The sequence below is a fragment of the Diachasmimorpha longicaudata genome, chromosome 1 (assembly GCF_034640455.1).
Source record: "Diachasmimorpha longicaudata isolate KC_UGA_2023 chromosome 1, iyDiaLong2, whole genome shotgun sequence".
In the NCBI taxonomy this organism is placed as follows: Eukaryota; Metazoa; Arthropoda; class Insecta; order Hymenoptera; family Braconidae; genus Diachasmimorpha; species Diachasmimorpha longicaudata.
This window is the reverse complement of record NC_087225.1, coordinates 4,270,090-4,282,629: the sequence shown is the minus strand read 5'-3', so window position 1 is coordinate 4,282,629 and position 12,540 is coordinate 4,270,090. Positions and strand designations below refer to the sequence as shown.

General features: G+C 38.4%; 1 protein-coding gene and 1 long non-coding RNA gene across 7 annotated transcripts; one reads left to right on the top strand and one right to left on the bottom strand.

Annotated features, from left to right (window-relative positions):
* Window positions 1–3,936: 3,936 nt before the first annotated feature.
* On the top strand, window positions 3,937–6,765 carry LOC135167403 (uncharacterized). Its single transcript, XR_010299845.1, has 3 exons — window positions 3,937–4,108; window positions 4,290–5,423; window positions 5,593–6,765. It is a non-coding gene; the product is annotated as an uncharacterized LOC135167403 (long non-coding RNA).
* A 240-nt stretch (window positions 6,766–7,005) lies between these two features.
* LOC135173112 (splicing factor YJU2-like) lies at window positions 7,006–11,535 on the bottom strand. 6 transcript variants are annotated; one of them, XM_064139746.1, is made up of 4 exons: window positions 11,337–11,535; window positions 10,665–10,796; window positions 7,352–10,072; window positions 7,006–7,272 (listed from the first exon to the last, which is right to left on the bottom strand). In XM_064139746.1, the coding sequence occupies exons 2-3, from the start codon at window positions 10,707–10,709 to the stop codon at window positions 9,026–9,028; spliced, it is 1,092 nt and encodes a 363-aa protein (XP_063995816.1). In that variant the 5' UTR covers window positions 10,710–10,796; window positions 11,337–11,535; the 3' UTR covers window positions 7,006–7,272; window positions 7,352–9,025. The 6 variants fall into 6 exon arrangements, with proteins under 6 accessions (XP_063995816.1, XP_063995824.1, XP_063995845.1 ...); XM_064139754.1 differs by lacking the exon at window positions 11,337–11,535 and adding an exon at window positions 10,927–11,046; XM_064139775.1 differs by lacking the exon at window positions 11,337–11,535 and adding an exon at window positions 10,892–10,910.
* Window positions 11,536–12,540: the final 1,005 nt, after the last annotated feature.

Genomic DNA, 12,540 nt, shown 5'->3' with positions numbered 1-12,540 from the left:
TTTTTCCATTTGGATGTGCTAGGCCATGAACACTGTCAAAAGCTCGTCTTCGAAGTGTGACTGGAATGTACGGTCGCACAATCCCTGCAGAAATGTCACAGTAAATGCTGACATCTGGTTGCACAGTTAGTCTCTGAAGCTTGAGTGATGAGTTACTGTTGATTAGGCCAGACAATTCATCATCAAGCTCTTGTTCTTGGAAGATCGTCTGCGGATCAAGGATCGTTGGCATGTTGATAGAATTAACTGAGTTGATCCTTGAGAGTGCGTCGGCCACTACGTTGTCTCCGCCTTTAACGTAAACGATGTCAGTAGAAAATTGAGAAATAAAGTCCAGCTGTCTTAATTGACGGTCTGATGCTTTTTCTAACTTCTGCTGAAATGCATAAGTCAGTGGCTTATGATCTGTTCTGATAACAAACTGACGGCACTCAAGAAGATGTTTGAAGTGTTTTATGGCGGAAAAAATTCCCAGGAGTTCACGATCATACGTGGAATACCTGGTTTCTGTATCGCTCAGTTTTCTTGAGAAGAAACCGACTGGCTGGACAACATCATCCTTTATTTGTTCGAGAACTGCACCGAGGGCTGTTGTTGAGGCATCGGTGGTGAGCACGAGTGGTGCTGTTGGAGAAATATAAGCCATGTGTGCAATGGAGCTGAGCTTCTGCTTACAAGTCTCAAATGCCTTTTCGCCTTCGCTGGTCCAGTTGATCTTTGTTTTGTTGTTTTTCTTTTGAACATTCTTCAGGTATTTGTTGAGAGGAATCTGGTGAATTGCTGCCTCGGGGAAGACGCAACGATAGTAATTTACCATTCCCAAGAACCGTTGGAGTTCTACGACTGTTTCGGGTCTGGGAAAATTGGTAATATTGTCTATGCGTTTCGTTGATGGTCGATAACCATTGGGACTGATGAGATAGCCGAGGAAAGTGACTTCTGATTGTCCAAGTACACTTTTGTCGACATTGATGGTTAGACACTGCTCTTGCAATCTTCCAAAAACTATTCGAAGATGCTCATGATGCTCTTCAGGTGATCTGGACATGATGAGTATGTCATCAATGTACACAAAAACGAAGTTGAGATCCCGGAAGACTGAATCGATGAATCTTTGGAAAGTTTGCGTGGCATTTTTTAGTCCAAAGGGCATCACCAAATACTCGAAGAGTCCCCAGGGTGTTGTAATGGCGGTTTTTTCGATGTCGTCCGTGTGCATGGGTATCTGGTGGTATGCACGAACCAGATCCAGTGTAGAAAATATTGTTTTGCCGTACAGCAGTGGAAAAAGATCCTGGATTAGTGGTGGAGAATATTTGTCTGGTATCGTAATCGAGTTTAGCTTACGGTAATCTCCGCAAAGTCGCCAACCATTTGATTTTTTACGTGTTAGATGTATTGGACTGGCCCAAGGACTGCTTGATGGTTGACAAATTCCCGATTCCAACATGATGTTGATCTCGTGCTTTGCCGCTGCAGCTTTTTCCCCAGCTAATTTTCGAGGGCGCTCGACGACTGGAGGGCCCGTGGTAACAATTCGATGAGCAGACGAAGACTTCAGTGACATTGGTCCAGTTGATGGCTTAGTGATAGCAATGTATTCTTGCAACAGGTCCAGGTACGATTGATTAGAACTTAGTGTCGATACCCCATAGAGCGACGTCCTGCTCACTTCACCTTTTGATGTGAATGAAGTGATGGAGTCAATGATCTGTCGGTTGTGGAGATCCACAAGCAGTGAGTAGTGGGCTAGAAAATCTGCTCCTATAATCGCTGACTGAACATCAGCGAGAAGGAACGTCCATGTGAATTTTCTTCGAAGGTTGAAGTCCAAGGTAAGTACCTGGGTGCCATATGTGTTGATCACTGAAGAATTGGCTGCGAACAACTTAAAGACATCTAACTTAGGATTACTGGAAAAGTACTGAACAGGTAATATAGATACCACTGAACCGGAGTCAATTAAAAATTTCTGTCGACTAATATTATCAATCAGATGTAATCTAACTTCCGTTATAATGTTAATGGAATTGCTGTCGCCAACAGAATTTATTGACGACAGCTCGTTCAGTTTTCCGTTTGGGTTGTCGAGCTGAATGAGCACGGTTTGGTGCAACGTTTGGCCTTGTTTCCATATCTCATATGGTAGAAGCACATTTGAGAGGTATTTGTTGAAGAAGGATTCCCCGGAGGAATTTCCAATGACCTTGAACGAGAACGGTGACGTGAATTGCTAAATTTGTTGACTTTCATGTTGAGGTCACTGAATCCTTGCAATAATGTGTCAAATTTATCGCTTAATTTTTGCAATTTGTCACTCAGGCTCGATGTGGAGTAATTTGTGTGAGTTGTGGCCATTACGGTTGGTGATGAGGAAATGTCATGAATCCTGTCAGCCAATTCAGCCATTTTCTCCAGCTCCAAGGTCTCTGTTGCCGATAGGATGCTACGTAGCGTGATGGGCATGTGGTTCATCCACAAAGATCGCATCATCTCATCAGTGACGCATCCGGCCGCGAGTGTCCTCATTTCTCTCAAAAGCTCCGTGGGTTTTTTATTGCCAAGATCCAAACCTGTCAATAATTTGTGAAGTTGTTTTTCTACAGACTCAGTGTGTCTTTTGATAAGTTTTTCCTTGAGAAGCGAATACTTATCTTGTGCTGGGGGATGTTTGATGACATCGGAGACCTGTTTGAGGGCCTCGGGATCCAGTGTGGAAATTACATAAAAATATTTGCTGTTGTCCGCTGTTATCCTCCTGATATTAAATTGAGCCTCGACTTGTGAGAACCACAAATCTGGGTTTGTCTTCCAGAATGGTGGTAGTCTAATGGTGTCTACTAAAGCTACAGCACCGTTGGAGTTTGTGCTACCCTGTGTATCTAACGGCGATGTGCCGGTCTGGGTGAATGTACCTGAGGTGTGTGCTTGCTCATGCTGTAGTTCCTGAATGCGTCTCTGAAGTTCTTCAATTTGTTCTTGTTGCTGTTGTTGCAATTCCAAATTGGTAGGTTGTTGCTCTCGTTGTTGGGATCGCGTTGGAGAACGATCAATCGTCATTTTGTTGGATTAGAGAGCGAGGGTACGTACCAAATTATAGGGAGTAGTTTTAAAGCAACGTGGTAATGTTTTAGGTTATATACCAAAATCCAACGCAATCACGTCGGGGTCACCAATGTGGTCGTTGTGTGCTATACCACATAAATTGTTCGCAATTGGATTTGGTATTGTCAACAGTATTTATGGTTATAGAGTCAATGGCGTATGAACAATAATTTAATTAGTATATATAAACTTGTAGGAACAGCACGCTACAGCTGTAGTCAGTCAGTCAGATCACGAGGAATAATCTTCTGCTTTCTCTCACGAGGTTTCGGGAGAGGTCGCATCGCGGGTTGAGCAGTTTCCTGGTTGGATGTGGCTCGGTCGGTAATGTCTTGACTAGGCGACGGAGTGGCCACACCAGTAGGACTCGTGGCGCCCCGTCTCTTCGGGGGTGAAATCACGTCGGTAACGTGGAGAAACTGGCGTCACTCAAACCCCCAGAACTGAGCCTCTACTTTGGTCTATCCTCTTTGCCAGAGACGGCAAATGTAGCTCCGAGAAGTTATCAACTTATTATTCTAATCAATTATCCCGCTCATGCCCAATCGTTTGAAGGTCCTTTGCAGGTCTATGATAGATAAGAATTATTGTTTGATTGATCATCGTTTTTTTAAAATTAATTTTTCAAAAAAATGAAATATTTCTACGGAAGTTATCATCTTTTTTTTTTAATTTGGCCCTAGAATGTTGAATGACCGCTCAAACGATCGAGAATCGTTTGCAGGTGATTGATAGATAATCATCAATCCCCTACAGAACACTAATTATGAATTATTGATTAAAAATCATTTTGCGGTTACTGATCTCAGCGGCGGCAGGGTAGGGAGGTCGCCATATTGAATCCAACAGCTGATTGCTGCTGCCATTTTTATGCGTAGCAGAATGTTATTCACATCTCTATGCTTCTAATTTTCTATTATGTTTATTTAATTCATAACCAGTTTGCATGGCAACCGATTGAATGAAATGGATTATTCGAAAAGCCACTAAAAATGGATCAACGGTAAGCCTGTATACTTGTTCATTACCAATTATTTTTCATTGACGTTCTAATTTTTCCGTTATTTTTAGACTTTGATTTTCATTTGTAGTATAAAATTGCAATATTGCTTGATATGAGAAAGCTGTGAAGTGGCTGATCGACGAATAGATAATTATTTTCACATGCTGCCTATTTCTTACAGATTATATGTCAAGTCTTTTGAGCATTTTGCATCTGGGGAGCTCGAGAGGATTCATAGTTGATGAATTTTGCTGAAGATCTTTCCCAGTAGTAAACTAGATGAGAATTTTTCTTTATTTAAAAGATAAGACTTGTAAGGAATCCTGAAGGGATCCTTTCGGAATCTAGCGTCAAGAAAAATTTTCGTGAGTAAGACAAAAGAGAGAGAGAGCTTAACCCTTAAAAAAAAACTAGGTATAAGAAATTTAATTGTTTACTATTGTTTAGGGAATACGATATATATATTTTTGCGCTTTGGGTTAATTAGTTTTGGAAATAATGGAATTATCGGTTAAATAAAAATTAAGTTACGTTTTCAAGAGTCAGAATTAGGAATTATGTTTATTAGATTTTGCGGATGTTTGACGCGCCCGGCAGTTTTACAATTTACAATTTTGGTTCAAGGAGAATTATTACGCTTTTAGGCCAAGACATTACCGAGCCACGTAATTTATTCGAATTGAAACCCTTCTATTGTTTTCGCGGAAACGTGTAAGAGCAGTTGGAATGCTGCCGCTCAAATAGTGGATTTACGGGGTAGGATGGGTTTTGAGTTTAGTTTCAGGGTGGAAGGCCACGCGAGTAATCACGACCATTACCATCGCGTGGATTGCCAAAAGGTCGAATTACGTTTATGTTTAAGAATTAGAGCGATGGATAACTAGAATGAGATCGCGAAAATATCGTTTTGTTTTTAGAAAATTAATTACGTTTCTCCTAACCCCGGAGATCCCGAGAATGCAACCACGAAAATAAAAATCAAGTTACGCGAACATTTGAACTTTCGCGCCGAGACCTGCCAGGCCAACTCTGCGTTGCCATAACGCCCGGAGCGCTACGCTCCCGTCGGTCGCCATGCGCCGACCTGTCGCGTAGCAACAGTCGCTACGTAGACGTCGCCGGCATCACCACGTGTTGCAGGAACACCGACAAAATTAATAGTCATTATAGTGGAAGCTAATTGTTCATCGAGGAAAATTGCGATTGGACCATCACCCAAAAGGACACCCAGCCATTAGAACACTTCGCTGAGGATCCATCGAGAACGAATCCCACTTAATTCCCGGAACCACGTTGGCACCGTTTGAAAGTGACCGTGAGTTTTTGTTGGTTATTAACAATGATTATTGAAGATTAAAATAACTAGTCCTGATTCTCATCTCAGGGTAATAATCATTGTTCCGGTTAATTGATTGCGACTATTGCTCTGTGCGGTAGAGCTTAAATAACGCCAAAACCCTGCAGTACGTCTTTTGATGTTTTAGATTCTTCCATTGCTTAGCAATTGCTTAGCAATTGCAAGCCATGTCTGAATGACGCAATACTCGTGACCTTGATGATGTCACGTATGTTTTTGGAATCTGGGAGAATATTTACGGATTAAGGAAATACTTTTGCGCTAGTCGCCTATATATTTTAATTTACGTTACTGCTTCTTGAAACTTCGAGTTTTCTTTTGTACGTTTGCGCCTTTTGGTTTATATTATATATTCCAAAATTACGTTTTATTATGGATCGTCCATATATTCCAAATTAATTTGGAAGAATTTGCAAGTTTTGCCTCTTACTGATATTTCTTCGAAATTGTCTACCGCCGATGGATTTATTCCATTATTGCACCTTTGGTCTTTTTGGTTTATTTATATTACGAAATTGAAACTAATTAGGGATTATCCGTATAATTCAAATAAATTGGAATTATTCTTGCGAATCGTTGCAATTACGTGTATTCTCATGGGATGTCAATTTGCGTTATCGCTTAGGGGTTCTTTTATATTTTTTTTTTGTGCGCCTTAGGCTATTGCGGTTACACTCCGCTGCCATGAGCATCAAATAAGTTGTTGTTGTTTCGTATGAATTTAATTTCGTTATGCTGCGCGCCTCCGCGAGAGTTGCCCGCGTATTCCTCTCGCCAAGGTCGCGCCTCCGTATAGAGCATATCCCGCGTCCGTTGTTTTAGCCGTTACGTATGATGTTCTCGGAGTTCGTATGTGTATGAGTTATGTTGCGTTGTCGGTTGCGTTCATGACGCTTGAGAATTTGTTAGAAATTATTAATTAATATTAGGTCGAGAACCATGAACTGTAAGACGAATTTTCGGTGACATTAATGGTATTTAGTCGACATTAAGATCCGTATACATTCTTGTGTTTATTTGGTTTTTGATGAATTTATTGTATTATATTATATAGCTTAAAGTTGGATCTCTCTCTCTCACGAAAATTATTGGGTTTATATCTGCGTATTATTAATATTAGGAATATTGTAGAAGTTTGTACTTTTATTTTATGATTATCGGAAGTTAAAGAATATATTTCCATCAAAGAAAATATGAAATATGTATTGAGTTTTGAATTTATAGAATTGATAGCCCAGTGACCAGCACACCCCGAACCACCCCTCTCTCCGCAACCTACATCCTGAGCAGCGTGAGCAAATACCACCTTTCCTTTGACCTTTTAGTTTTAAGTATTAAGTTTACGTTTTAGTTGGAATTCTAGTTCGTCGCCGTGAGTTATCCGCTTCGATTATGTTTTTCGGTTTGTTGTTCCCGTCGAGACAAAGAACAACTGGCGCCCTTCAGAGCATTTGTCCCGTTTATGGACTGTCAAAGGAAAAGGGCGGGTTAACTGGTCCATTTTTATATGAGTAAAAATTAACCACGTTACAGACTTGAATAAATTTTCTAATCATTATATTTTTTTATTGGAAAACAAATAAATATTCATCTTTGATAGAATAACTTTGGTAAGTGATATTTTTTTTAACATGCTTAGCAACTCATTGTATTTTTTAAAATATAAACTAATCTAACCAGTTCAACGAATTCTACATCTGATGTCATTTGGATGTTTGGCTGCTGGTTGTCGTACAACCACCACTTTCCATTCACTAAACAAAAGGCCACGTATCGGTCATGAAATGCACTGATGACCCCAGCAATTCTGCAACAATTTTGAATAATTGTACATTAGAAACCAAAGGAATAATATTTGAATGTAATTGATGTAAAGTAATACTCACTGATACTGATCGCCCATTTCAATCATTTTAAAGACATTCCCCAGCAAACACTTAGTTGATCGCTTCAAATGAATGAATAGATGAAAATTGGGTTGTCTCTACATTGCATCTGCTGCTACAAAGAGGTCGGCGACATTGCACCTTTTTTAAAACTTTATGAAACTCCAGAGGTAAAAGTAACTTGTTTGATGTGATCAATGGTTTAGGAATATTCGGCTCCAAGATCGAAATGGGTTGGATATAGCTCCCACAAGTAAAATCATACTTTTTCCATTGGCTCGGTTCATTAAAAAGACAATTCCTCCAAACATCGGCTGGTGTACCACATACTTCGATTTCTAATATTGGAATGTCATTCCACATTTTCTCAGTAGAATCACATACGTCAGTGTCACGAAGAGATAACAATATTTGCGCCCTGCTCCTGTAGATGAGATCGTGAGTTTGATTGGAAAGAAGTTGTTTCGGAGGAGTTTTTCGCCATGCCTCAAAATGCAAACCGTCAGCTGTTGGATACAATATGGCGACCTCCCTACTCCGCCGCCGCTGAGCTCAGTAACCTCAAAATGATTTTTAATCAATAATTCATAATTAGTGATCTGTAGGGGATTGATGATCATCTATCAATCACCTGCAAACGATTCTCGATCGTTTGAGCGGTCATTCAACATTCTAGGGCTAAATTAAAAAAAAAAAGATGATAACTTCCGTAGAAATATTTCATTTTTTTGAAAAATTCATTTTAAAAACACGATGATCGATCAAACAATAATTCTTATCTATCATAAACCTGCAAAGGACCTTCAAGCGATTGGGCATGAGCGGGATAATTGATTAGAATAATAAGTTGATAACTTCTCGCAGCTCAGGACTGGCCCTGCTGATCTCCCCCATGGTCTCTGCTAAATCTCTATTTAGTCTATACTCTTTGTTTGAATCCCTGCATTTTTTTTCAATTAATTTTCCACACAATATTAGTAGATTTCACAATATTAGTTAGATTTTCAAATTGGAGAAAATATTATCACTATTAGTTCCAAATAGTTTGGCATCCATTACATTATTTTTTCATTTTGCGCAGTAGTTGCCCAGTAACTGCCAACGGTTTTTGAATTATTTATTAATAATTATGTGTTCCCGGATTCTAAAATTACTTTTTTTCATTTTTTCAAATATTTGTAGATGAAAAATTTATATGAAAAATATACTAGATGCTATTGAGCCAGCCGGACCTTAAATTGTTTTCCATATAAAATAATATACATAGAATATTATATACATATTATTGTACATAGAAAATAATTTAAATAATTTATCATTACATGGTACAACGCATTCCGCGCATCCTATTTGTATTTCCCGCCTCGAATGTGAACATATGACAATGATATTGACAAATGAAGAAAAAGTCTTACGCATGTAATTAAAGACAGGGAGAGAGATTTTGAGTTGATATTTAGCATAATTAATATTAAACAATTCTTCGATTGAATCGAATAGTGGTTTATACACGAGCACACTGGTTTCCAGGAATAAAGAACAACGAGCATTCGATAGTTATGAGCCATCGTTGCATCTAGTCGATTGTTATTTATTTTATTTATTATCATTATTATTTACCAGCTATCTCTACATTCCATAGAAAAATATGCACAATTTTCTGAATCCAATAGATTAACTTATTTCGCTGCTACAGTCATCACTGCCTTCAGAATATGCCCCTAATAACGCCAAGCCATTCGTGCTAATGCCGTCGACACTATGCGAGTTGCTTGAATTATCATTCTGTCTATTTGGTGATGTAAGAGGCTTCAAATCCTTATTATCATGTCGACCAGCAACAATTCCTAGACATGTTTTTTTCTTGATTAACTGTTCGCTTCTATTTTGAGGTGCAGTAGAAACTGCGGACCAACTCAACGAGGTACCTTCTCCTACCGAAGATGATGTTAAGGTACTAGGCTTCGTCATGTCACCCTGTATCATTGAACTGGCTTTACCGTCTGATGTTTCACCGGAATTGACGGTTGTAGTTAATTCATCGGAACTGTGCAGCCTCTTCGGTCGAATGGAAGGATCATCAGGGTCGTCCAGCTCAATGATTTCCTCTTCTAAAACATGGCCGATTAATCTCTTTTTGCTGAAGATGGATTGAACCAATTCCTCGTCCAATTTCTCTTGCTCTTTGATCGTTCTCTGTCTAGCGATGGCGGTGTTGTACTGCTCCAACATCTCGTCGTAATTGAATCTCTGCTGTCGCCAGTTGAGGTCCTTCAATTCCTCCAAAGACTCGAGTAATTCTAATTCCTGTTTACATTGGTGTATTCTCTTTTCCAATAATTTCATGGGATTGATTGCCTCCTCTTCCTTTTCCTCGTCCTCCTCCCTCTGCGCTTGCTCCTCCGCTAATTTCAATGCCATGAAGTTCCTCGTAGCTCCTGCCTCGATCTCATAATCAGTGTTTTTTGGATCTGTCTTGAAGGATATCTCCTGCAGACATCTCGTGCATTTTATGTAGAATCTGTATATCCTAATGCCGAGGTAATCGTCACCGTCGACGTCCTCCTTGCGGGCATTGAATTTTTTTCCTTTGTAAATGTATTCACCGCAAGTTTTACATCTCATGTTGAAGGGAGCCATTAGACGTACTGTATATTGACGATTTTTGGCAAGTTCCATGCGAGGTATCTTCGACGGATCAAAATCCGGGGGATAATATTTCTGTAAAATAATAATGTCAACGGGTTAATAATACCATTCACAGATGCAAACAAAATGGAAAACTTATTATAAGAATTTTTAAGATTATTTTAGGATTTTTAGGCGTCGTCAGGGACAATAAAAAAACATAGGGAATAATCTATGCAATAGAATCCATATGAGTGTTGTTATTATTATGTCTCTACCAATTTCATTGATGATAACTTTCCAGATGGCAGCAATAGTAATGTCAAAGTAGGCTAAACAATTTCAGAAAAGATTTCCTCCGGGTTTATAATTCACATTTTTATATTTCCGCATTTCGGAAATATTCATTTCTTTGTTGCTGTGGGACATTTCCTTTTCAACTCATAAAAAAACTACTAATCCTTCTTTATTAGGGAATTATTTACTCATTAGGTATAATATATATGTATATAATACTAAAACTTTCTTCGCTGCGGGGACCGTTAAATAATCAATTAGAGATGCGATAACAAAGCTGTTGCGTCGAATACAACCAAGATACTAATGAAACTGGTAGATAATGTAATGTGACGACGTTGTATTGAATCTCAATTTACTGCCTTATGGTATACACCGTGATTCTAACCTCGCTTCGCTCAGATAAATCACGGTTTATCAGGCCCAATGACATGAAAGAAGGAAATGCACAATGCAATGGTCACACGAGTTCTGTCGAATAGACTCCCATCTTATTTGTTTAAAAAAATTCTCTGCAATTCTGTAAAAAGCGAAAATCGACAATTTTTTTGATTTGTCTTGCAAAAGAGATTTGGCGAGAAATTACTGGAAAAATAAAGTTTTACGTTGGTTTACTAGTTCGTAATAAATTGAAGAATATATTTTCCTACTTATTTGTTTGTTGTATTGCAAAAATCATATGGGTTTGTAGCATCTCGCTCCATTTATTGTTTGTTACTTTAAAACTGTTGGGTAAATACAGGATCCTCACCGCGATAGAGCATGAAACAGCAAGCAATTCTATACAAGCTTATTATTAGTTATAAAAATCTATCTTTAAACAATTGACTTCTAATGGGATTTGATTTATCTCTGCATATCAGTATGACGAGAAAATTTTTTGAAATTTTGTGAAAATTTGATTCTGCTATTTGTCGAAATTGGGTTTTCATCACACCAACAAATAATAAGTAAAGATTCCCATTTTATTTTATTCATTCCTGCGTTATATCATGCAAACAATTAGAATACAACCTTCAAATTGAACAAATTCATAAAATTTATTGTTCGTTGTACTTACGTTTAATACTTTACGTTCAGACATTTTTCAAGGTAATGTGGTTTCTCTTTTATGGAAATTTGCACTGTCTTGTAATCCACTAAACAATCAATTCCAAAACTTTGTGAAAAAGCACTCAGTCACGTACAATCTTACCCGGGATAACAAACAAGCGAATTTTCAAGGTTATGTCAGTCTTTATACGCCGTGATGCCAGATGGGAATTCCCACACGCTTCCCAGGGTTGGGTAAATCGGTTGTTACGTCCTACCCAGCCCAGGACATCACACGGTGGGATCTAGGGTTTTTTACTTTATACGTATAATACACGTAAATTATGTAAAAAATCTATAAAATGTATTTTACGGTTTATTACATTTGACCGGATTTTGAATGCACGTATTTTACGTAAAATACGTTAAAAAAGTATAAAATGTAAAAAATATCTAAATGGTTGTGGAGGTCGAATGTCATGAGGGTGCTAAGTAAATGGCTTAATTTCATCAGTGTGATGTCCTGAGCTTGATAGCCAGTAGATGTCACTAAACATCATTAATCTTAGTCCGCGAAATTTAAATTAATCTTAATTTTTATATTTTTAATCAGTGTCGAAATACGCACAAAATAAGTAGATACAATGGACAATGAACAATGAAAACAACACCACCAGTGTGGGAAAAACCGTTACGCATAAATCTTAACATCTTGAGTTTAACTTTCCCATTTATTTACCCGTAAAATTCGTTGGATAAACATTTTCTCCAAACCTGAAACTTGAGAAAGAAATCATAAATCTTCGAATCCATACAGTCTAGGTCGTAAAGTACCAGTTCTGTTTTTGCTCATGTTTTGATTCAACACGTGTGAGGTCTTCTTTGTCCATTGTATCGAAAGCTGAGGGCCTGAGTCCCTTGACAGAGAAAACATGATGTCACGCGTTTTCCTTTTCCCCGCTTTCCTTATTCTGCCCCTCTTCCCTTTTTCTCGACCAAGTTGCGTGCGCAACATATAGACTAGTGGGGGGTTGTAGGACCCAACCCTTGGAAAATTAGTTTAAGTTTAGCTTAGTTCGATTCTAACTTGTTTCTTTGCCGCTTCTCTCTTCAACTAGTAAATCGTCAAATTTCCGTCTAGTTTGGGTTGTTAGGTTCTCTGAAACTTTATTAATAATTCGAGACTCAATCTAAGATTTAAAACTTATTAAATAAAGTGTGGGTTACGTGCT

What these genes read in the sequence shown, in the direction of transcription:
- LOC135173112 (XM_064139746.1), bottom strand. Translation starts at nt 10,709, where the DNA reads ATGTCATTGGGCCTGATAAACCGTGATTTATCTGAGCGAAGCGAG. An exon ending in ATTTATCTGAGCGAAGCGAG is followed by an intron (nt 10,073 to 10,664) that starts GTTAGAATCACG and finishes ATTATTTTACAG; the next exon opens with AAATATTATCCCCCGGATTT.